Source organism: Ranitomeya imitator, chromosome 9 (assembly GCF_032444005.1).
Source record: "Ranitomeya imitator isolate aRanImi1 chromosome 9, aRanImi1.pri, whole genome shotgun sequence".
Classification (NCBI taxonomy): Eukaryota; Metazoa; Chordata; class Amphibia; order Anura; family Dendrobatidae; genus Ranitomeya; species Ranitomeya imitator.
The window spans coordinates 148,309,632-148,334,316 of record NC_091290.1 but is presented as its reverse complement, the minus strand read 5'-3'; the positions used below and the strand labels follow the sequence as shown (position 1 = coordinate 148,334,316).

General features: G+C 46.9%; 1 protein-coding gene across 1 annotated transcript in view; it reads right to left on the bottom strand.

The window, feature by feature from the left end:
* The window catches only part of LOC138649193 (thyrotropin-releasing hormone receptor-like), a 38,215-nt gene that overhangs the window by 6,386 nt on the left and 7,144 nt on the right, over window positions 1-24,685 (bottom strand). Inside the window, exons 2-3 of the mRNA XM_069739383.1 lie at window positions 15,580-16,103; window positions 14,880-15,303 (exon numbers count right to left, since the gene is read on the bottom strand). Coding sequence (XP_069595484.1) covers window positions 14,880-15,303; window positions 15,580-15,956 — 801 coding nt within the window. The 5' untranslated portion in view covers window positions 15,957-16,103. The remainder of the gene's footprint in view (window positions 1-14,879; window positions 15,304-15,579; window positions 16,104-24,685) is intronic.

The following is a 24,685-nucleotide window of genomic DNA, read 5'->3' as shown; positions in this document are numbered from 1 at the left end:
AGCATTACTGAGCAGTGTAACTGTACATCCAGCTCTGGGGTGAGATAAACACTTACTAGAAGGCATCAGCATGGAGAACAATATACAGCAGCACTAAGAAGTGAAACTGTGAATCCAGCTCTAAGGTGAGATATAAACTTAATAGAAAGCATCAACATGGAGTACATTATACAGCAATACTTTCAAGTTTAAATGTGAATCCATATCTAAGGTGAAATAAACACTTACTAGAAAGCATCACCATGGAGGACACTATACAGCAGTACTGAGCAGTGTAACTGTGAATCCAGCTCTAAGTTGAAATAAACACTTACTACGAAGAATCAACATTGAGGACATTATGCAGCAGTACAGAGAGGTGTAACCATGAATCCAACTCTGGGGTAAGCCACATTGAAAAGAAAAAAAAAAAACAGCAGCAACTCTTCTTTTTTTCATTCATTCCCCTTCCTGTCATCTCAGCGGGGAGCTGTAATCTGACCCCTCATTTAGCGGACAGTGTGTTTTGTCTTGTGCAGATTGGATTTTAGCAGTATTTCAGAACGAAAAAATACTCCAGGAGGTGGGACGCAAAAGAAGTGGCTCAAAAGTGAAGAAAGAAGCAGATTTGGGTGTAAAGAAATACAGGTCCTTCTCAAAAAATTAGCATATAGTGTTAAATTTCATTATTTACCATAATGTAATGATTACAATTAAACTTTCATATATTATAGATTCATTATCCACCAACTGAAATTTGTCAGGTCTTTTATTGTTTTAATACTGATGATTTTGGCATACAACTCCTGATAACCCAAAAAACCTGTCTCAATAAATTAGCATATCAAGAAAAGGTTCTCTAAACGACCTGTTACCCTAATCTTCTGAATCAACTAATTAACTCTAAACACATGCAAAAGATACCTGAGGCTTTTATAAACTCCCTGCCTGGTTCATTACTCAAAACCCCCATCATGGGTAAGACTAGCGACCTGACAGATGTCAAGAAGGCCATCATTGACACCCTCAAGCAAGAGGGTAAGACCCAGAAAGAAATTTCTCAACAAATAGGCTGTTCCCAGAGTGCTGTATCAAGGCACCTCAATGGTAAGTCTGTTGGAAGGAAACAATGTGGCAGAAAACGCTGTACAACGAGAAGAGGAGACCGGACCCTGAGGAAGATTGTGGAGAAGGACCGATTCCAGACCTTGGGGAACCTGAGGAAGCAGTGGACTGAGTCTGGTGTGGAAACATCCAGAGCCACCGTGCACAGGCGTGTGCAGGAAATGGGCTACAGGTGCCGCATTCCCCAGGTAAAGCCACTTTTGAACCATAAACAGCGGCAGAGTCGCCTGACCTGGGCTACAGAGAAGCAGCACTGGACTGTTGCTAAGTGGTCCCAAGTACTTTTTTCTGATGAAAGCAAATTTTGCATGTCATTCGGAAATCAAGGTGCCAGAGTCTGGAGGAAGACTGGGGAGAAGGAAATGCCAAAATGCCTGAAGTCCAGTGTCAAGTACCCACAGTCAGTGATGGTGTGGGGTGCCATGTCAGCTGCTGGTGTTGGTCCACTGTGTTTCATCAAGGGCAGGGTCAATGCAGCTAGCTATCAGGAGATTTTGGAGCACTTCATGCTTCCATCGGCTGAAATGCTTTATGGAGATGAAGATTTCATTTTTCAGCACGACCTGGCACCTGCTCACAGTGCCAAAACCACTGGTAAATGGTTTACTGACCATGGTATTACTGTGCTCAATTGGCCTGCCAACTCTCCTGACCTGAACCCCATAGAGAATCTGTGGGATATTGTGAAGAGAAAGTTGAGAGACGCAAGACCCAACACTCTGGATGAGCTTAAGGCCGCTATTGAAGCATCCTGGGCCTCCATAACATCTCAGCAGTGTCACAGGCTGATTGCCTCCATGCCACGCCGCATTGAAGCAGTCATTTCTGCCAAAGGATTCCCGACCAAGTATTGAGTGCATAACTGAACATTATTATTTGATGGTTTTTTTTGTTTGTTATTAAAAAACACTTTTATTTGATTGGATGGGTGAAATATGCTAATTTATTGAGACAGGTTTTTTGGGTTATCAGGAGTTGTATGCCAAAATCATCAGTATTAAAACAATAAAAGACCTGACAAATTTCAGTTGGTGGATAATGAATCTATAATATATGAAAGTTTAATTGTAATCATTACATTATGGTAAATAATGAAATTTAACACTATATGCTAATTTTTTGAGAAGGACCTGTATTATAAATTTATGCAAAGTGTATTAAAATGTCTACTTATAGGGGTAACATCCCGGTCTATATACTATGCTATGGCAGGTTCATCTCGCTTATATTGCTGATCTATATGGCGACCACGTATATTACAGTGCTGTACAGAGATGGGCGTCAATCACATCAGCTCCAGTTCTCACAATCTAAGTTACCAAATTACGTATCAGTCTGTTTTGGGGTGTGAGAGGAAACCGGAAAACCTTGGAGGAAATCCATGCAAACACCGGGAGAACATGCAGGATCCAAGCAGCTGTTGTTCTTGTTCTGATCCGAATCCAGGATCCGAAGACGATAAGTGCCACCCATGAGAAGCCACCAAGAGAAGCTTCAACCAGAAGCACCAGGCACAGATCTGCTATTCTGTGCACGTACAATCAGGTCAGTGCGGGGAATGAGGAGAGCTCCGGGGTTATCGATAGACTCAGTTCTTGGATCTTCGCCACATTCATTTGCTCCGTCCCCGGGGACATGATATTGAGCGCTCTATTCTGGCTGACCTCTCATGAGCTAATTTCTGGGGATCAGGCGACTGTCGGAAAAGCTTTGTGTTCTGCATGTGACCTACAGGCGCCGGAAAACTCCTTGTTTCTATTGTCATACATCTTGTCCCTACATTAAGCCAAGCATTTAGCAGGATCGACCCCACAGGGGCCCATCCTCCAGCATCGGTCAGTAATGAAGGATAGCGGGAATATTCCACCAAATGTGCCTCTACAGCCCCCAAATATGAGAACGAGGTTGTCAGGGTGCCTTCACATTGCGCATAGTGGGTCCTGTTAGGGCTTGTGTCTGAATCCCCCCCTTCCCTTTCGCAAAACAAGATTCGGACTTATATGGCGACGGACCATAGGATGCAGTGACATGTAAAAGTTTCAGCACCCCTGATCAAAATTACTCTTATTGTGAACAGTTAAGCAAGTTGAAGATTAAATGATCTCTAAAAGGCCTAAAGTTACAGATGACACATTTCCTTTGTATTGTAAGCAAAAAAATATATATTTTTTCATCTTTTACATTTGAAATATTACAAAAAGAAAAATGGGCCAATGCAAAAGTTTGGACACCCTGCATGGTTAGTATATAGTAGCACCCCCTTTTGAAAGTATCACAGCTTGTAAATGCTTTTTGTAGCCAGACAAGAGTCAATTCAGGTCAGAGGGATTTTCCTCCATTCTTCCTTGGAGAATTCCGCCTGGTCTGTGAGTTTCCTGGGCTGTCTTGCATCCTCTGCTATTTTGACGTTTAGACACAGATTTTCAATGATGTTCAGATCAAGGGACTGTGAGGGCCATTGTAAAACCTTCAGCTAGCGCCTTTGGAGGTTGTCTGTTGTGAATTTTGACATGTGTTTAGGATCATTATCTATAACGGTTGGCGAGATGTTCTTTTGCTGAAATTCTGTGTCCTATTTTCTCCACACATAATACCTTTGATCACTGTGGACAAAGAGGTCTATGTTAACCTTCATCAGTCCCAGGACTTGTTTCCAAATGTATCTGTCACGAAGGTGTCACGTCCCCCTTGGAGACCTGGAGTTAGAAGGTCATGTAGGGTAACGAATCGCAGGTCCTCTTTAGAGGATGGTGTGATTCATGCCGGCTGCTTAGAATAACCCATGGCTGCTGTATTTTGGCACAATGTTATAGGTGACTGGGTTGTTATAAAGCTGGGAAATTTGCATTGCATCACCCGGCCTTTCCTAACAATGATCGTGAACAAGCCATAACCCTAACAGGCTAATTAAGGTCAGAAATCTAGGTCAAAGTAATCTGAGCACACAAATCTAGAAGGGTGCACAACTTTTGCATCGGTCCATTTTCATTTTTGTAATTTTTAATATTTAAAAGATGAAAATATTTACATCCTGTATTATACTCCAGAGCTGCACTCACTATTCTGCTGGTGCAGTCACTGTGTACATACATTACTGATCCTGAGTTACATCCTGTATTATACTCCGGAGCTGCACTCACTATTCTGCTGGTGCAGTCACTGTGTACATACATTACATTACTGATCCTGAGTTACAATCTGTATTATACTCCAGAGCTGCACTCACTATTCTGCTGGTGCAGTCACTGTGTACGTACATTACATTACTGATCCTGTGTTACATCCTGTACTATACCCCAGAGCTGCACTCACTATTCTGCTGGTGCAGTCATTGTGTACATACATTACATTACTGATCCTGAGTTACATCCTTTATTATACCCCAGAGCTGCACTCACTATTCTGCTGGTGCAGTCACTGTGTACATACTGTACATTACATTACTGATCCTGAGTTACATCCTGTATTAAACCCCACAGCTGCACTCACTATTCTGCTGGTGCAGTCACTGTGTACATACATTACAGTACTGATCCTGAGTTACATCCTGTATTATACTCCAGAGCTGCACTCACTATTCTGCTGGTACAGTCACTGTGTACATACATTACAGTACTGATCCTGAGTTACATCCTGTATTATACACCAGAGCTGCACTCACTATTCTGCTGGTGCAGTCATTGTGTACATACATTACATTACTGATCCTGAGTTACATCCTGTATTAAACCTCAGAGCTGCACTCACTATTCTGCTGGTGCAGTCACTGTGTACATACATTACAGTACTGATCCTGAGTTACCTCCTGTATTATACTCCAGAGCTGCACTCACTATTCTGCTAGTACAGTCACTGTGTACATACATTACAGTACTGATCCTGAGTTACATCCTGTATTATACCCCAGAGCTGCACTCACTATTCTGCTGGTGCAGTCACTGTGTACATACATTACAGTACTGATCCTGAGTTACCTCCTGTATTATACTCCAGAGCTGCAATCACTATTCTGCTGGTGCAGTCTGTGACAAAACACTCTGGGATCGCCTTTGCTGGGGTCAAAGGACACGTGGTTTGTGCATTGAATCTGAGGCGTACAGCAGGTTTGTGAGCAGGCTGACCTCAGGTCAGATTTATTAACGTGAAAGCAACACAAAAAACAAAACATAAAAATAAATCCTAGCCTGTCCGGCACTAATTAAACAAATACGTTGTACAACTGGGGGGGCTTCTCCCACCCAGCTAACATCACACAGATCTTTGAGCACAGCTCTTCACTCACGTTTGTCTCACACAGACAGGCAATCTGTGTGCCCCAGGCTGACACTGGAAACACCCAGCTGGTCATCTTTTATTCCTGCAATCATTAACCCATTAGCACCCTGAAGATACTGAGTGGCCTAATTCACATAGGACAAACACCTGGGCGATATATATCTGCCTCCAACTACCACACCAGCATGAGTCTTACAAGTCACTGTGTACATACATTACATTACTGATCTTGTGTTACATCCTGTATTATACTCCAGAGCTGCACTCACTATTCTGCTGGTGCAGTCACTGTGTACATACATTACATTACTGATCCTGAGTTACATCCTGTATTATACCCCAGAGCTGCACTCACTATTCTGCTGGTGCAGTCACTGTGTACATACATGACATTACTGATCCTGAGTTACATCCTGTATTATACTCCAGAGCTGCACTCACTATTCTGCTGGTGCAGTCTCTGTGTACATACATTACATTACTGATCCTGAGTTACATCCTGTATTATACCCCAGAGCTGCACTCACTATTCTGCTGGTGCAGTCACTGTGTACATACATGACATTACTGATCCTGAGTTACATCCTGTATTATACTCCAGAGCTGCACTCACTATTCTGCTGGTGCAGTCTCTGTGTACATACATTACAGTACTGATCCTGAGTTACATCCTGTATTATACTCCAGAGCTGCACTCACTATTCTGCTGGTGCAGTCTCTGTGTACATACATTACATTACTGATCCTGAGTTACCTCCTGTATTATACCCAGAGCTGCACTCACTATTCTGCTGGTGCAGTCACTGTGTACATACATTACATTACTGAACCTGAGTTACATCCTGTATTATACCCCAGAGCTGCACTCACTATTCTGCTGGTGCAGTCACTGTGTACATACATTACATTACTGATCCTGAGTTACATCCTGTATTATACTCCAGAGCTGCACTCACTATTCTGCTGGTGCAGTCACTGTGTACATACATTACATTACTGAACCTGAGTTACATCCTGTATTATACCCCAGAGCTGCACTCACTATTCTGCTGGTGCAGTCACTGTGTACATACATTACATTACTGATCCTGAGTTACCTCCTGTATTATACCCAGAGCTGCACTCACTATTCTGCTGGTGCAGTCACTGTGTACATACATTACATTACTGATCCTGAGTTACATCCTGTATTATACTCTAGAGCTGCGCTCACTATTCTGCTGGTGCAGTCACTGTGTACATACATTACATTACTGATCCTGAGTTACATCCTGTATTATACCCCAGAGCTGCACTCACTATTCTGCTGGAGCAGTCACTGTGTACATACATTACATTACTGATCCTGAGTTACATCCTGTATTATACCCCAGAGCTGCACTCACTATTCTGCTGGTGCAGTCACTGTGTACATACATTACATTACTGATCCTGAGTTACATCCTGTATTATACCCCAGAGCTGCACTCACTATTCTGCTGCTGCAGTCACTGTGTACATACATTACATTACTGATCCTGAGTTACATCCTGTATTATACCCCAGAGCTGCACTCACTATTCTGCTGCTGCAGTCACTGTGTACATACATTACATTACTGATCCTGAGTTACATCCTGTATTATACCCCAGAGCTGCACTCACTATTCTGCTGGTGCAGTCACTGTGTACATACATGACATTACTGATCCTGAGTTACATCCTGTATTATACTCCAGAGCTGCACTCACTATTCTGCTGGTGCAGTCTCTGTGTACATACATTACATTACTGATCCTGAGTTACATCCTGTATTATACCCCAGAGCTGCACTCACTATTCTGCTGGTGCAGTCACTGTGTACATACATGACATTACTGATCCTGAGTTACATCCTGTATTATACTCCAGAGCTGCACTCACTATTCTGCTGGTGCAGTCTCTGTGTACATACATTACAGTACTGATCCTGAGTTACATCCTGTATTATACTCCAGAGCTGCACTCACTATTCTGCTGGTGCAGTCTCTGTGTACATACATTACATTACTGATCCTGAGTTACCTCCTGTATTATACCCAGAGCTGCACTCACTATTCTGCTGGTGCAGTCACTGTGTACATACATTACATTACTGAACCTGAGTTACATCCTGTATTATACCCCAGAGCTGCACTCACTATTCTGCTGGTGCAGTCACTGTGTACATACATTACATTACTGATCCTGAGTTACATCCTGTATTATACTCCAGAGCTGCACTCACTATTCTGCTGGTGCAGTCACTGTGTACATACATTACATTACTGAACCTGAGTTACATCCTGTATTATACCCCAGAGCTGCACTCACTATTCTGCTGGTGCAGTCACTGTGTACATACATTACATTACTGATCCTGAGTTACCTCCTGTATTATACCCAGAGCTGCACTCACTATTCTGCTGGTGCAGTCACTGTGTACATACATTACATTACTGATCCTGAGTTACATCCTGTATTATACTCTAGAGCTGCGCTCACTATTCTGCTGGTGCAGTCACTGTGTACATACATTACATTACTGATCCTGAGTTACATCCTGTATTATACTCCAGAGCTGCACTCACTATTCTGCTGGAGCAGTCACTGTGTACATACATTACATTACTGATCCTGAGTTACATCCTGTATTATACCCCAGAGCTGCACTCACTATTCTGCTGGTGCAGTCACTGTGTGCATACATTACATTACTGATCCTGAGTTACATCCTGTATTATACCCCAGAGCTGCACTCACTATTCTGCTGGAGCAGTCACTGTGTACATACATTACATTACTGATCCTGAGTTACATCCTGTATTATACCCCAGAGCTGCACTCACTATTCTGCTGGTGCAGTCACTGTGTGCATACATTACATTACTGATCCTGAGTTACATCCTGTATTATACCCCAGAGCTGCACTCACTATTTTGCTGGTGCAGTCACTGTGTACATACATTACTGATCCTGAGTTACATCCTGTATTATTCCCCAGAGCTGCACTCACTATTCTGCAGACTTTAGAGCTGAAATCTCCCAGCATTTCCTGCTTGTTCAGTGTCTGTAGTTTGGGCAGTGTGGTCTTTACATCCGCACTCCATTCTGATGGTGATAAGGTTACTAGTAATGTATCACATGTCGCGCCGAGAGGGAGAAAAAAATCAAGAGAAAAACAGATTTTCCGCCTTCGTTTTTCCTTGTAGCTTTATGAGACAATCAGGGAGCTGCTCCATGGGAGGGTTCAGCATAAAGATCTGCAGGCCTCCCGGTCCAGCAGCCAGGTGGGTGGTCTGTGGCCACCAGACCAGAGTCCTGCAGACGTCAGTATTTCCGACACCTCGTTTGGCGTAATGCACGCGGGATGCCAGTGGCAAGAGTAGGTTGGCCCGGCTCCGGTCCAGCGGCCATGAACTTATGGAATAACTGCTGGACCCGCATCCTGTTGTTCAACTCTACTCTATATACAGTAACGCACCTGGCTGTCCGCAGGAGCAAACACACTGCGACTCCGCTGCTGCGCCACAAAAAGCCAGGCAGTTCCCAAATATTTCCCATGGTGGTCAATGAGGAAAAATAGGCAGGGACCCCTCAAAATATGCACCAGCACTGAACTCCTGGAAGGCGTGTGCGCCCCCAGGGACTATAGCCATAGCACTAATCTGCTGGACCAGCTACGACCCTGCGCTTCGTCACTGCTCCACTATAAGGCGCTGATCGCACATTGCATTAAAACTGAGCTGATATTTATCTCTCAGACTTGGAAGTCGTCCACTGAACGCTGCAGAAACAATCCCACTGCTCCATGTCCTCCGCGCAGCCCCTCGCTGCGGCCAGCTGGGACTATATGTGGAGGATGTGGAATCGCCTTGTGTGCCAGCAGAGGGAATCATCCAGTCTACGTGTGCACAGTATAGGAGTATTATGGTAGCATCATGATCAGTGGCGTCCAGACACTAGTGGGGGCCTCTAGGCATGAAATAGAGTGGGACACCCCACCATCCCTCCGGTCCCGGCTGGTCTGCACATTCCTCACCCCTACTTATATGGCAGCATTGCTGCTCACGTAGCCTGTGTTCACCCCACATTGTCTACACCAGACCCCTATAGAGCTGACAGATGTAGGACTTGTTCCATTAGATGGGCTGTGCTGCAGTGAAGGAGCCTTGGCATAGAAAAACAAGGGTTTTATTTGTAATCAACGCGTTTCGCCGCCTCCTCAAGGTGCAAAAAGCAAGGAAAAGGGGGTACAATGACAAAATGCTGTAAAAAGGCTAGAAAGAGCTTCAATAGATAGAGAAGAAAGCCCCTAAAGGAGGACGGGAAGGAGGACGGAGAGGAGGACGGGAAGGAGGACGGAGAGGGGGACGGAGAGGAGGACGGAGAGGAGGATAAAGAGGAGGATGGAGAGGAGGATAGTAAGGAGGACGGGAAGGAGGATGGAAAGGAGGACGGAAAAAGGGAATGAGAGGAGGATGGAGAGGAGGACGGAAAGGGGGATGGAGAGGAGGACAGAGAGTAGGACGCGAAGGGGGACAGAAGGAGGACGGGAAGGAGGATGGGAAGGAGGACTGAGAGGAGGACAGAGAGGAGGACGGAGAGGAGGACGGAAAGGGGGAATGAGAGGAGGATGGAGAGGAGGACGGAAAGGAGGACGGAAAGGAGAACGGAAAGGAGGATGGAGAGGAGGACGGAGAGGAGGACGGAGAGGAGGATGGGAAGGAGGACAAAAAACAAATACTGCATGTGTAGGAAATGAGATAGTCAGTAAAAAAAAAATGCACAAAAAAAGTGTAAAGCAGGAAAATCAGGGCAGACCGAAGGGGGTAAAGGTAAGAAACGGGGTAAAAAAATCCGATGGAGAGGTAAGAAGGCTAGGGAGAAACGTAAGCCCTGTCCGGCAGCGGAACATTATGCGCTTGTTTCAATGGTGCCCATAGAGGAAATCTTGCCCTATATGATATATTACCAGGGCTTCCCGGTCAGGGCATTGCCTTGAATATGCCCTATATGCCGGGTGAATGTTTAACCTTTAAGCTGCTGCATTTGCTTGCTAGTTAATGATAAACTTACCTGGAGCAGCCAGTGCCAGGCAGCAGCTGCCAAGGCAAACAGGATCATGGGGTGCATTAAAAGAGGTCTGGATACACATGATGAGAGCATTATACTGCCTCTGTACAAATCCCTAGTTAGACCGCACATGGAGTACTGTGTCCAGTTTTGGGCACCGGTGCTCAGGAAGGATATAATGGAACTAGAGAGAGTACAAAGGAGGGCAACAAAATTAATAAAGGGGATGGGAGAACTACAATACCCAGATAGATTAGCGAAATTAGGATTATTTAGTCTAGAAAAAAGACGACTGAGGGGCGATCTAATAACCATGTATAAGTATATAAGGGGACAATACAAATATCTCGCTGAGGATCTGTTTATACCAAGGAAGGTGACGGGCACAAGGGGGCATTCTTTGCGTCTGGAGGAGAGAAGGTTTTTCCACCAACATAGAAGAGGATTCTTTACTGTTAGGGCAGTGAGAATCTGGAATTGCTTGCCTGAGGAGGTGGTGATGGCGAACTCAGTCGAGGGGTTCAAGAGAGGCCTGGATGTCTTCCTGGAGCAGAACAATATTGTATCATACAATTAGGTTCTGTAGAAGGACGTAGATCTGGGGATTTATTATGATGGAATATAGGCTGAACTGGATGGACAAATGTCTTTTTTCGGCCTTACTAACTATGTTACTATGTTACTATGATCATACGGATAGGATAGGTGTAGTGGACGCATCTGCTTTGCCTCCTTGCTGATGGGCTCCTTCTATAACATGTACTAGAAAGTAACTAACGCAGTAAATATACAGCAGATAACACAGGATCCACCATTGACAATAGGTGATGTCACAGCTCACCTCCTCCTCCTGTAAAATGACTGATAACACCTCTATATACAGTAGATAACACAGGATCCACCATTCACAATAGGTGATGTCACAGCTCACCTCCTCCTGTACAATGACTGATAACACCTCTATATACAGTAGATAACACAGGATCCACCATTCACAATAGGTGATGTCACAGCTCACTTCCTCCTCCTCCTGTAAAATGACTGATAACACCTCTATATACAGTGGGTAACACAGGATCCACCAATCACAATAGGGGATGTCACAGCTCACCACCTCCTTCTGTACAATGACTGATAACACCTCTATATACAGCAGATAACCCAGGATCCACCATTCACAATAAGTGATGTCACAGCTCACTTCCTCCTCCTGTACAATGACTGATAACACCTCTATATACAGTCGGTAACACAGGATCCACCAATCATAATAGGGAATATCACAGCTCACCTCCTCCTCCTGTACAATGACTGATAACACCTCTGTATACAGCAGTTAACACAGGATCCACCATACACAATAGGTGATGTCACAGCTCACCTCCTCCTCCTGTACAATGACTGATAACACCTCTATATACAGTAGATAACACAGGATCCACCATTCACAATAGGTGATGTCACAGCTCACTTCCTCCTCCTCCTGTAAAATGACTGTTAACACCTCTATATACAGTAGATAACACAGGATCCACCATTCACAATAGGTGATGTCACATCTCACCTCCTCCTGTACAATGACTGATAACACCTCTATATACAGTTGATAACACAGGATCCACCATTCACAATAGGTGATGTCACAGCTCACCTCCTCCTGTACAATGACTGATAACAACTCTATATAGAGTAGATAACACAGGATCCACCAATCACAATAGGGGATGTCACAGCTCGCTTCCTCCTTCTGTACAATGACTGATAACACCTCTATATACAGTGGGTAACACAGGATCCACCAATCACAATAGGGGATGTCACAGCTCACCTCCTCCTCCTGTACAATGACTGATAACACCTCTATATACAGAAGATAACACAGGATCCACCAATCACAATAGGGGATGTCGCAGCTCACCTCCTCCTCCTGTACAATGACTGATAATACCTCTACATAGTGTAGATAACACAGGATCCATCATTCACAATATGTGATGTCACAGCTCACCTCCTCCTCCTGTACAATGACTGATAACACCTCTATATACAGTAGATAACACATAATCCACCATTCACAATAGGTGATGTCACAGCTCACCTCCCCCTCCTGTACAATGACTGATAACACCTCTATATACAGTAGATAACACAGGATTCACTATTCACAATAGGTGATGTCACAGCTCACCTCCTCCTCCTGTACAATGACTGATAACACCTCTATATACAGTAGATAACACAGGATTCACTATTCACAATAGGTGATGTCACAGCTCACCTCCTCCTCCTGTACAATGACTGATAACACCTCTATATACAGTAGATAACACAGGATCCACCATTCACAATAGGTGATGTCACAGCTCACCTCCTCCTCCTGTACAATGACTGATAACACCTTTATATACAGTAGATAACACAGGATCCACCATTCACAATAGGTGATGTCACAGCTCACCTCCTCCTCCTGTACAATGACTGATAACACCTCTATATACAGTAGATAACACAGGATCCACCATTCACAATAGGTGATGTCACAGCTCACCTCCTCCTCCTGTACAATGACTGATAACACCTCTATATACAGTAGATAACACAGGATCCACCATTCACAATAGGTGATGTCACAGCTCACCTCCTCCTCCTGTACAATGACTGATAACACCTCTATATACAGTAGATAACACAGGATCCACCATTCACAATAGGTGATGTCACAGCTCTCCTTCTCCTTCTCTCTGCACATTCCAGAACATGCCCATTTTCTGCCGACACATTCCCCTTTAAGCTACCTAACTGTCCTTTCCCAAGCATTTTTTTCAGGCAGCTCTGGATGTGTTTGGGGGATATAATAACTGCAGAAGCAATGAAGCAATGCGGGGGGTTATCAGGGAAGCTCTGGGCCGCATCGTGCCGCCCGCACCCCAGGCCACGCTCAGCAGTGACGGCTCTGCTATTTCCGCCATTTACGTGTGTTACGCCCCGGCCATGTCACACAGTGGGACCGACCCCAGGAGAAGATGTGTGGATCTTTGTGAACCTCATGTGACCCATTTAATCCACATTACTGGTCATTTGGAGGGGCCAGGGTCTCGCTGCTGGCAGCCCTATACTTTCAGTAGCTGGAACTTCCATTGTATCATTCCAGTTTATTATTTCCGAAAAGTCAATGGTTTACCCTGGTGGAAATAATGGGGATGACCTTGCTGGGCTCCAATACAAAATTCGGCATAGGAGCAGAAATCAATGGCAGCCAACTCCACTTTAATGGACCGTGTTAATTAGAGATGAGGAAAGGATGTGAGCGCGACACGCGCTCCACGATGCAAACGCCCCCACACGATGGGAGGCTGACATCTCATTGATGAGCATGGTGGACGCGCGCCGGACGATTAATGGAGAAGTCAGGACGCTCTATTACAGCACATGGCTGTCTTAAAGGACGATTCTTTCACCCCAATAACTACCACATTGATGTCCGTCCTGGTGCTGACCTCCTCTAAACATGGGATCTATGGATCTGGGGAGAGTAGTGCTTTAGTGAGCACTTTATTTCAGGGGGCTGAAGATTGCTGAGCGCCAGCGAGGTGCTGCAGCAGCTGCGCACAGTCTCATCCTCTTCTGGGCCTTACACCTGTGTCTCTTCAGACTCTTGCTCACAATTTGGAATGATATATTGGAGGTCGATTGGGGGTAAATGGACATTGGTAAAATATGTGAAAGGGTAATTAGGGAGTTTAGTGCAGGAAGTTCTCCTTAATTGTACAATTATCCCCAGAAGTGACGCATCCACCCCATTATTGCTGGTAATTTGCCACTTTAAGAGTTAATCACTTGTGGCTCTAACGCTCTGCATTCCCAGCGTAGAAATTGTCTTGACATTATAAAAAGTTTCCATCCCAGCCGGGGTCTGACATTAAAGACGGATCAGGCGCCCATAACAATGGCGGAATAATATCCAATATTGCACCTCATCCATATTCATGGCCTCCAATGACTGATTGTGACTCACAAATGGTAATTGTATGCAGGAAAAGGCCATCGTCCCGATCTGCGATTGTCACACGGCAATAACGAGGCGAAAGAAAGAACAAAAACCTGATGAATATTCCTGCGAGGTCCTCATGGGAGGCGTCCACATACCGGGGGAAATTAGGAAAGCAACAAGCGGACAAAGGATCGACGGCGGACGGGAAATCAAACAATTTAGGAACTTTGATATTTGCAAAAGAAAAGTTATGAAAAGGACACTTCTATTCTGCACGATTGTTTCCACGCCTGCCTAAGACTATTGCATAGTCCTCCCAATGAGCAGACATATAATACAGACCTCCGGCCATCACGTAGAATGCACCATGATCGTATCCTACACCGTGACGTTCTGTAGAATGAGCGACCATTTCTGCCTATAAGTTTAGGACGTACCTGTTTCCTCGAGGACAGCGCCCCTTTAGGTCGATTACGATTGTTCGTCTTGCCGCTGTCTGATTCGGTCCCGTTCTTCTCCTTGCTGCTTTTCTCCCGCCATCTTTCCATGGTGCTCTCCGGGTGATTGGGGATCGGACTGAGAAACAAGATCCGACCGATAAGCCCATACAAGATGGTGGCCACGAACAGCGGGATGACGTAAAAGATGGCAAAGTCCGTGAAGTATATGGGCAGGTAGAGGTTGCGGGAGACCTTGTAGCCACATTCCACTTGTTGGTCCTTGTTCACCTGAATATCCACAAGGAAGAACCACAGCATGCAGTAAATGCAGGTGAAGAACCAGACGATGGCAATGATGCGCTTGGCGCGGGACACCGTGCACACTGTCTGCGCTTTTATCGGGTGGCAGATGGCTATGTACCTATAGAGGGACGATAAAACATAGGATATCACTCATCTCTGGCTTTTAATGAAGTCATTAAGTGTAAGTTTCTGGGAAAACCCCTTTAAATCTAAATCAGAACTGGGGATTGTCCACAGGGGTCAGCATGTTGAGTAGCCAAGGCATGATAGGAGGGATGCAGGTTGCTGACCCCTGGTAGCGCTTGATGGGAGTTGGAGATCACGGACCTGGAAGAACATAGTATGAGACAATTGGCATCCACCCACTTGTCTCACACGTCAGGTATGGACTCACCTCTCTACGGTGAAGGCTGTGATGGAGCAGGACGAAGCGTTGATCCCCAAATACTGGAAGTAGGTGATCCCCAGGCATCCCGCGTGCCCGTAGATCCACGTTCCTGCCAGGCTGTCCGACACGTTGGGCAGTCCAGCCGCCACCAGGACCATCAAGTCAGCCACTGCCAGGCTGACCAAATAACAATTGGTCGGGGTTCTCATGTCCCGGGTTATGAATACGACCAGGACCACCATAATGTTTCCTATTATACCAACGCCACAAATCAGCAGGACAAGAAAAACGGAGATGGCTTTGTACTCGATCATGCTGGAAACCAAGTCCTTGTTGGTCAAGGAGATGTTGGTTGGACTGTCAAATTTGCTGCCGTTCTCCATGTTGTAAACTGATGGACACTTGATTCTCAAGACTGATCTACGACGCTACCTCCATGGCGGGCTCGGGGTCAGAACGGGAGAACGGCCTTGTCATGGCGAGTCCTGGCAGATGGATAGGACGGACATAGCGATCCGCAAAGTCAACACCTGGAATGAGGAAAATCTAAATATTTATTGGCCCAAATCTGGAATGAATTGAAGATATAGAGACAGATTTAACCCAAAGTTATATAACGTGTAATAACACAAGAAAAAACTGATGAAGCACCAAATAAATCAAATAAATCTCAATTTTATCATTTTCTCTGTGTGGGGGGGGGGAGTAAGGAACAGTGTCTCAAAGTGTAAAAAAGTTACTATCTATTCTCCTCTCTGGTCTATTTTAACAAATTGTACTTCTTATGAAATAACAATTCTGGAGAACTTTTTTCTTAGACCTCTGCGCTGTCCCTCTGTTGTTCCTCCTGGAAATGCCTGATCTCTTTGACAGGAGGATCTGTCCCTTCACACACGATCAGTACTGATAGCGACAAGGTGTGCAGGGACAAATCCTACTGACAAACCCAATAGTGGCGCCCAGTTATTCATACATTTCCAGAAGGAATAACAGAGGGACGGCACAATCCAATGTTTTAAGAAAAGATCCTCCAGAATTGTTAAGTCAAAGGAAATACAAGTATTAACAGGTAGGGATTACTTGTTGATAGCCAGAGGTCTGACCACCACTGGGACCCCCAGCGATCCTTAGATTGCTGCTTCGGAATCCAAGAGAAGAGATCTGCAGCCACTTATTGAACGGTGCAGAGATGTCCATGTGGGGTGTCCGCTCCATTCATTCATTAATAGGATCATGTTCTGCCCCTTTAAGCCCTGTGCTAAACGGTTCCTGGAGTATACCTTTAAGGATTTGCAGATCTGATAACATTAATATTGCATAACTGCAGGTTGTACGGTTACGATATAAAAATAGGAACAAATTAATTTTTAAAGTGCAATATTTTACAGCAAAATTCCACATATAAAGTATTGTTATCCAAAGCCGCAGTGTGTCCTAAGCTCCAGTGACATCCAAACCTGCCGCGTATCCTAAGCCCCAGACACATCCAAAGCCGCAGCGTGTCCTAAGCTCCAGAGACATCCAAAGCCGCAGCGTGTCCTAAGCCCCAGACACATCCAAAGCCGCAGCGTGTCCTAAGCTCCAGAGACATCCAAAGCCGCAGTGTGTCCTAAGCTCCAGTGACATCCAAACCTGCCGCGTGTCCTAATCTCCAGTGACATCCAAACCTGCAGCGTGTCCTAAGCTCCAGTGACATCCAAACCTGCAGCGTGTCCTAAGCTCCAGTGACATCCAAACCTGCAGCGTGTCCTAAGCTCCAGTGACATCCAAACCTGCAGCGTGTCCTAAGCTCCAGTGACATCCAAACCTGCCGCGTGTCCTAATCTCCAGTGACATCCAAACCTGCAGCGTGTCCTAAGCTCCAGACACATCCAAAGCCGCATCGTGTCCTAAGCTCCAGTGACATCCAAACCTGCAGCGTGTCCTAAGCTCCAGTGACATCCAAACCTGCAGCGTGTCCTAAGCTCCAGTGACATCCAAAGCCACAGCGTGTCCTAAGCTCCAGAGACATCTAAAGCTGCAGCGTGTCCTAAGCCCCAGACACATCCAAAGCCGCATCGTGTCCTAAGCTCCAGTGACATCCAAACCTGCAGCGTGTCCTAAGCTCCAGTGACATCCAAACCTGCAGCGTGTCCTAAGCTCCAGTGACATCCAAATCTGCAGCGTGTCCTAAGCTCCAGTGACATCCAAATCTGCAGCGTGTCCTAAGCTCCAGTGACATCCAAACATGCAGCGTGTCCTAAGCTCGTGACATCCAAACCTGCAGCGTGTCCTAAGCTCCAGTGACATCCAAAGCCGCAGCGTGTCCTAAGCCCCAGACACATCCAAAGCCGCAGTGTGTCCTAAGCTCCAGACACATCCAAAGCCGCAGCGTGTCCTAAGCTCCAGTGACATCCAAATCTGCAGTGTGTCCTAAGCTCCAGTGACATCCAAAGCCGCAGCGTGTCCTAAGCTCCAGTGACATCCAAATCTGCAGCGTGTCCTAAGCTCCAGTGACATCCAAAGCTGCAGCGTGCCCTAAGCTCCAGTGACATCCAAAGCCTCAGCGTGTCCTAAGCTCCAGTGACATCCAAACCTGCAGCGTGTCCTAATCTCCAGTGACATCCAAAGCCTCAGCGTGTCCTAAGCTCCAGTGACATCCAAACCTGCCGCGTGTCCTAAGCTCCAGTGACATCCAAACCTGCAGCATGTCCTAAGTTCCAGTGACATCCAAACCTGCAGCGTGTCCTAAGTTCCAGTGACATCCAAACCTGCAGCGTGTCCTAAGCTCCAGTGACATCCAAACCTGCAGCATGTCCTAAGCTCCAGTGACATCCAAACCTGCAGCGTGTCCTAAGCTCCAGTGACATCCAAACCTGCAGCATGTCCTAAGCTCCAGTGACATCCAAAGCCTCAGCGTGTCCTAAGCTCCAGTGACATCCAAACCTGCAGCGTGTCCCAAGCTCCAGTGACATCCAAACCTGCAGCGTGTCCTAATCTCCAGTGACATCCAAAGCCTCAGCGTGTCCTAAGCTCCAGTGACATCCAAAGCCGCAGCGTGTCCTAAGCTCCAGTGAAATCCAAATCTGCAGCGTGTTCTAAGCTCCAGTGACATCCAAAGCCGCAGCGTGTCCTAAGCTCCAGTGACATCCAAAGCCTCAGCGTGTCCTATGCTCCAGTGACATCCAAACCTGCAGCGTGTCCTAATTTCCAGTGACATCCAAAGCCTCAGCGTGTCCTAAGCTCCAGTGACATCCAAACCTGCAGCATGTCCTAAGCTCCAGTGACATCCAAACCTGCAGCGTGTCCTAATCTCCAGTGACATCCAAAGCCTCAGCGTGTCCTAAGCTCCAGTGACATCCAAAGCCGCAGCGTGTCCTAAGCTCCAGTGAAATCCAAATCTGCAGCGTGTCCTAAGCTCCAGTGACATCCAAAGCCGCAGCGTGTCCTAAGCTCCAGTGACATCCAAACCTGCAGCGTGTCCTAAGCTCCAGTGACATCCAAACCTGCAGCGTGTCCTAAGCTCCAGTGACATCCAAATCTGCAGCGTGTCCTAAGCTCCAGTGACATTCAAAGCCGCAGCGTGTCCTAAGCTCCAGTGACATCCAAACCTGCAGCGTGTCCTAATCTCCAGTGACATCCAAACCTGCAGTGTGTCCTAAGCTCCAGTGACATCCAAAGCTGCAGCGTGTCCTAAGCCCCAGACACATCCAAAGCCGCAGTGTGTCCTAAGCTCCAGACACATTCAAAGCCGCAGTGTGTCCTAAGCTCCAGTGACATCCAAACCTGCCGCGTGTCCTAGGCTCCAGTAACATCCAAACCTGCAGCGTGTCCTAAGCCCCAGTGACATCCAAAGCCGCAGCGTGTCCTAAGCTCCAGTGACATCCAAAGCCTCAGCGTGTCCTAAGCTCCAGTGACATCCAAAGCCGCAGCGTGTCCTAAGCTCCAGTGACATCCAAACCTGCAGCGTGTCCTAATCTCCAGTGACATCCAAATCTGCAGCGTGTCCTAAGCTCCAGTGACATCCAAAGCCGCAGCGTGTCCTAAGCTCCAGTGAAATCCAAATCTGCAGCGTGTTCTAAGCTCCAGTGACATCCAAAGCCGCAGCGTGTCCTAAGCTCCAGTGACATCCAAAGCCTCAGCGTGTCCTATGCTCCAGTGACATCCAAACCTGCAGCGTGTCCTAATCTCCAGTGACATCCAAAGCCTCAGCGTGTCCTAAGCTCCAGTGACATCCAAACCTGCAGCGTGTCCTAAGCTCCAGTGACATCCAAACCTGCAGCGTGTCCTAATCTCCAGTGACATCCAAAGCCTCAGCGTGTCCTAAGCTCCAGTGACATCCAAAGCCGCAGCGTGTCCTAAGCTCCAGTGAAATCCAAATCTGCAGCGTGTCCTAAGCTCCAGTGACATCCAAAGCCGCAGCGTGTCCTAAGCTCCAGTGACATCCAAACCTGCAGCGTGTCCTAAGCTCCAGTGACATCCAAACCTGCAGCGTGTCCTAAGCTCCAGTGACATCCAAATCTGCAGCGTGTCCTAAGCTCCAGTGACATCCAAAGCCGCAGCGTGTCCTAAGCTCCAGTGACATCCAAACCTGCAGCGTGTCCTAATCTCCAGTGACATCCAAACCTGCAGTGTGTCCTAAGCTCCAGTGACATCCAAAGCTGCAGCGTGTCCTAAGCCCCAGACACATCCAAAGCCGCAGTGTGTCCTAAGCTCCAGACACATTCAAAGCCGCAGTGTGTCCTAAGCTCCAGTGACATCCAAACCTGCCGCGTGTCCTAGGCTCCAGTGACATCCAAACCTGCAGCGTGTCCTAAGCCCCAGTGACATCCAAAGCCGCAGCGTGTCCTAAGCTCCAGTGACATCCAAAGCCTCAGCGTGTCCTAAGCTCCAGTGACATCCAAAGCCGCAGCGTGTCCTAAGCTCCAGTGACATCCAAACCTGCAGCGTGTCCTAAGCTCCAGTGACATCCAAATCTGCAGCGTGTCCTAAGCTCCAGTGACATCCAAAGCCGCAGCGTGTCCTAAGCTCCAGTGACATCCAAACCTGCAGCGTGTCCTAATCTCCAGTGACATCCAAACCTGCAGTGTGTCCTAAGCTCCAGTGACATCCAAAGCCTCAGCGTGTCCTAAGCTCCAGTGACATCCAAACCTGCAGCGTGTCCTAAGCTCCAGTGACATCCAAACCTGCAGCATGTCCTAAGCTCCAGTGACATCCAAACCTGCAGCGTGTCCTAAGCTCCAGTGACATCCAAACCTGCAGCATGTCCTAAGTTCCAGTGACATCCAAACCTGCAGCGTGTCCTAAGCTCCAGTGACATCCAAACCTGCAGCGTGTCCTAAGCTCCAGTGACATCCAAACCTGCAGCGTGTCCTAAGCTCCAGTGACATCCAAACCTGCAGCATGTCCTAAGCTCCAGTGACATCCAAACCTGCAGCGTGTCCTAAGCTCCAGTGACATCCAAACCTGCAGCATGTCCTAAGCTCCAGTGACATCCAAACCTGCAGCGTGTCCTAAGCTCCAGTGACATCCAAACCTGCAGCATGTCCTAAGTTCCAGTGACATCCAAAGCCTCAGCGTGTCCTAAGCTCCAGTGACATCCAAACCTGCAGCGTGTCCTAAGCTCCAGTGACATCCAAACCTGCAGCGTGTCCTAATCTCCAGTGACATCCAAAGCCTCAGCGTGTCCTAAGCTCCAGTGACATCCAAAGCCGCAGCGTGTCCTAAGCTCCAGTGAAATCCAAATCTGCAGCGTGTTCTAAGCTCCAGTGACATCCAAAGCCGCAGCGTGTCCTAAGCTCCAGTGACATCCAAAGCCTCAGCGTGTCCTATGCTCCAGTGACATCCAAACCTGCAGCGTGTCCTAATCTCCAGTGACATCCAAAGCCTCAGCGTGTCCTAAGCTCCAGTGACATCCAAACCTGCAGCGTGTCCTAAGCTCCAGTGACATCCAAACCTGCAGCGTGTCCTAATCTCCAGTGACATCCAAAGCCTCAGCGTGTCCTAAGCTCCAGTGACATCCAAAGCCGCAGCGTGTCCTAAGCTCCAGTGAAATCCAAATCTGCAGCGTGTCCTAAGCTCCAGTGACATCCAAAGCCGCAGCGTGTCCTAAGCTCCAGTGACATCCAAACCTGCAGCGTGTCCTAAGCTCCAGTGACATCCAAACCTGCAGCGTGTCCTAAGCTCCAGTGACATCCAAATCTGCAGCGTGTCCTAAGCTCCAGTGACATCCAAAGCCGCAGCGTGTCCTAAGCTCCAGTGACATCCAAACCTGCAGCGTGTCCTAATCTCCAGTGACATCCAAACCTGCAGTGTGTCCTAAGCTTCAGTGACATCCAAAGCCGCAGCGTGTCCTAAGCTCCAGTGAAATCCAAATCTGCAGCGTGTCCTAAGCTCCAGTGACATCCAAAGCCGCAGCGTGTCCTAAGCTCCAGTGACATCCAAACCTGCAGCGTGTCCTAAGCTCCAGTGACATCCAAACCTGCAGCGTGTCCTAAGCTCCAGTGACATCCAAATCTGCAGCGTGTCCTAAGCTCCAGTGACATCCAAAGCCGCAGCGTGTCCTAAGCTCCAGTGACATCCAAACCTGCAGCGTGTCCTAATCTCCAGTGACATCCAAACCTGCAGTGTGTCCTAAGCTCCAGTGACATCCAAAGCTGCAGCGTGTCCTAAGCCCCAGACACATCCAAAGCCGCAGTGTGTCCTAAGCTCCAGACACATTCAAAGCCGCAGTGTGTCCTAAGCTCCAGTGACATCCAAACCTGCCGCGTGTCCTAGGCTCCAGTGACATCCAAACCTGCAGCGTGTCCTAAGCCCCAGTGACATCCAAAGCCGCAGCGTGTCCTAAGCTCCAGTGACATCCAAAGCCTCAGCGTGTCCTAAGCTCCAGTGACATCCAAAGCCGCAGCGTGTCCTAAGCTCCAGTGACATCCAAACCTGCAGCGTGTCCTAAGCTCCAGTGACATCCAAATCTGCAGCGTGTCCTAAGCTCCAGTGACATCCAAAGCCGCAGCGTGTCCTAAGCTCCAGTGACATCCAAACCTGCAGCGTGTCCTAAGCTCCAGTGACATCCAAAGCCGCAGCGTGTCCTAAGCTCCAGTGACATCCAAACCTGCAGTGTGTCCTAAGCTCCAGTGACATCCAAACCTGCAGTGTGTCCTAAGCTCCAGTGACATCCAAAGCCTCAGCGTGTCCTAAGCTCCAGTGACATCCAAACCTGCAGTGTGTCCTAAGCTCCAGTGACATCCAAACCTGCAGCGTGTCCTAAGCTCCAGTGACATCCAAACCTGCAGTGTGTCCTAAGCTCCAGTGACATCCAAACCTGCAGCGTGTCCTAAGCTCCAGTGACATCCAAACCTGCAGCGTGTCCTAAGCTCCAGTGACATCCAAAGCCACATTTACGTTGTTCTTCTACTTGCTTCAATGCCTGATGGCAGCTTAGATCCTCCATAGCTCTCAGCCATTGGGTCACATGTCTGACTACACATACATTGTAGTCTGTTTCCAAGGGCAACCAGCAGTTCTGAGAACAGTTCTGAGTGTGACATAACATTCATCACTTGTGCTATTGAAGATACAATTGTTTTCCTCCACATCTGGGATATTTGCGGCTTTGTCAGGCTTCACGCTGCGCACGGACTGGGGAGAAGACCTGATATTATTCTGGGTCAGTGAGGACGCTCGTCACTTATTATTATTATTATTATTATACATTTTTATAGCGCCATTTATTCCATGGCGCTTTACATGTGAATACGGGGCAAATATAGACAAATACATTAAACATGAGCAGATAACAAGGCACACGAGTACATAAGGAGGGAGGACCCTGCCCGCGAGGGCTCACAGTCTGCAGGGGGTGGGTGAGGATACACTAGGAGAGGGAAGAGCTGGCTGTACGGCTGTTCAGTAGGTTGAGGATCACACTTGAGTGAATTAATAGTATCGATGAGTCTCTTAGAATCCGGACACTTCACCATTTATAGATTTCTTTTCTACACCTACAGTTAACCCTTACACTGCATTGTGCAGGTTTTCGTCGTAGTTACATATTAGACTCAGTGACCCTGGACAATAGTCACCACCATAGAACAAACATTACCCTATAGGACGGACAGGATGCATATGGTGCCTCTTTGCTCCTATATCGAGCCATCATTGTCCATCTTGTCCTGAGCTTCTCCCCGGTTGATGGGTTTATTCTTATTGAATCCGAAGATCGCTCTCATACGGATCTTTTTTTTTCCGAATTAAGCCATTCTCTTCCTTTGAAGTCATATGTCTCCATTATACGTCAATCCCATCCCTACATCTACACTTCACCCTATGGCAATACCGATTCCAAGAGTGAGTATTCAGGGTACTTTACATAGTATCTCCCATTAGATCAATTATTGCAATGTGCAGGATTATGCCTGACAGATGCGGCTGCAGCTCGTTAAAGTTCTGGATCAAAGACGTTTCCTTCTAACATGAAGCTTATGGGCCCCAATGTAAAACCACCAAAGGGCCCCAACTACACCACATTCCAAATTATTATACAGATTGTATTTATGTGTCATAAAGATGTCATTTTTTTGTTTTCCCCATAATCTCCGTGACGGTTTGTGTCTCGGGGTCTTTGGACCACTGACATCAATCTCGGACACCTGTGATAATTTGTTTCCCACGTGCCCAATGAAAAGAAAGCTCCTTAAGAAGAACGATACACATTATTAACGAGTCGCAGGATTCAAGCAATATGTGAAAGAATAAGGATCTCTTCTGCCGAAAAGTGTCACATAATGTCTCGGACAAGGTAGGAAAACATTAGATGTTTCACGAAAACGTAAAAGTGGACCGTTGTGGATGGCCACCATGCCCCCACAGGGCAGCAAAGAGGAGACGGCGTCATGGGGGAGCTGGTAGCTCCTTTCAAGTCCTTGAAGGTTTAAAAACGACCTCAAAGTATGTAGAGCCACAGGATCACGAAACTACGCCATGACCTATGACAGTGTTCCCCAGTTCCGGTCCTCAAGAGCCACCAACAGGTCGTGTTTTCAGGATTTCCTTAGTATGGGTCAGGTGATGGAATTGTTGCCTGTCTAGATGATGGAATTCTCACTTGGGCACTACTAAGGAAATCCTGAAAACA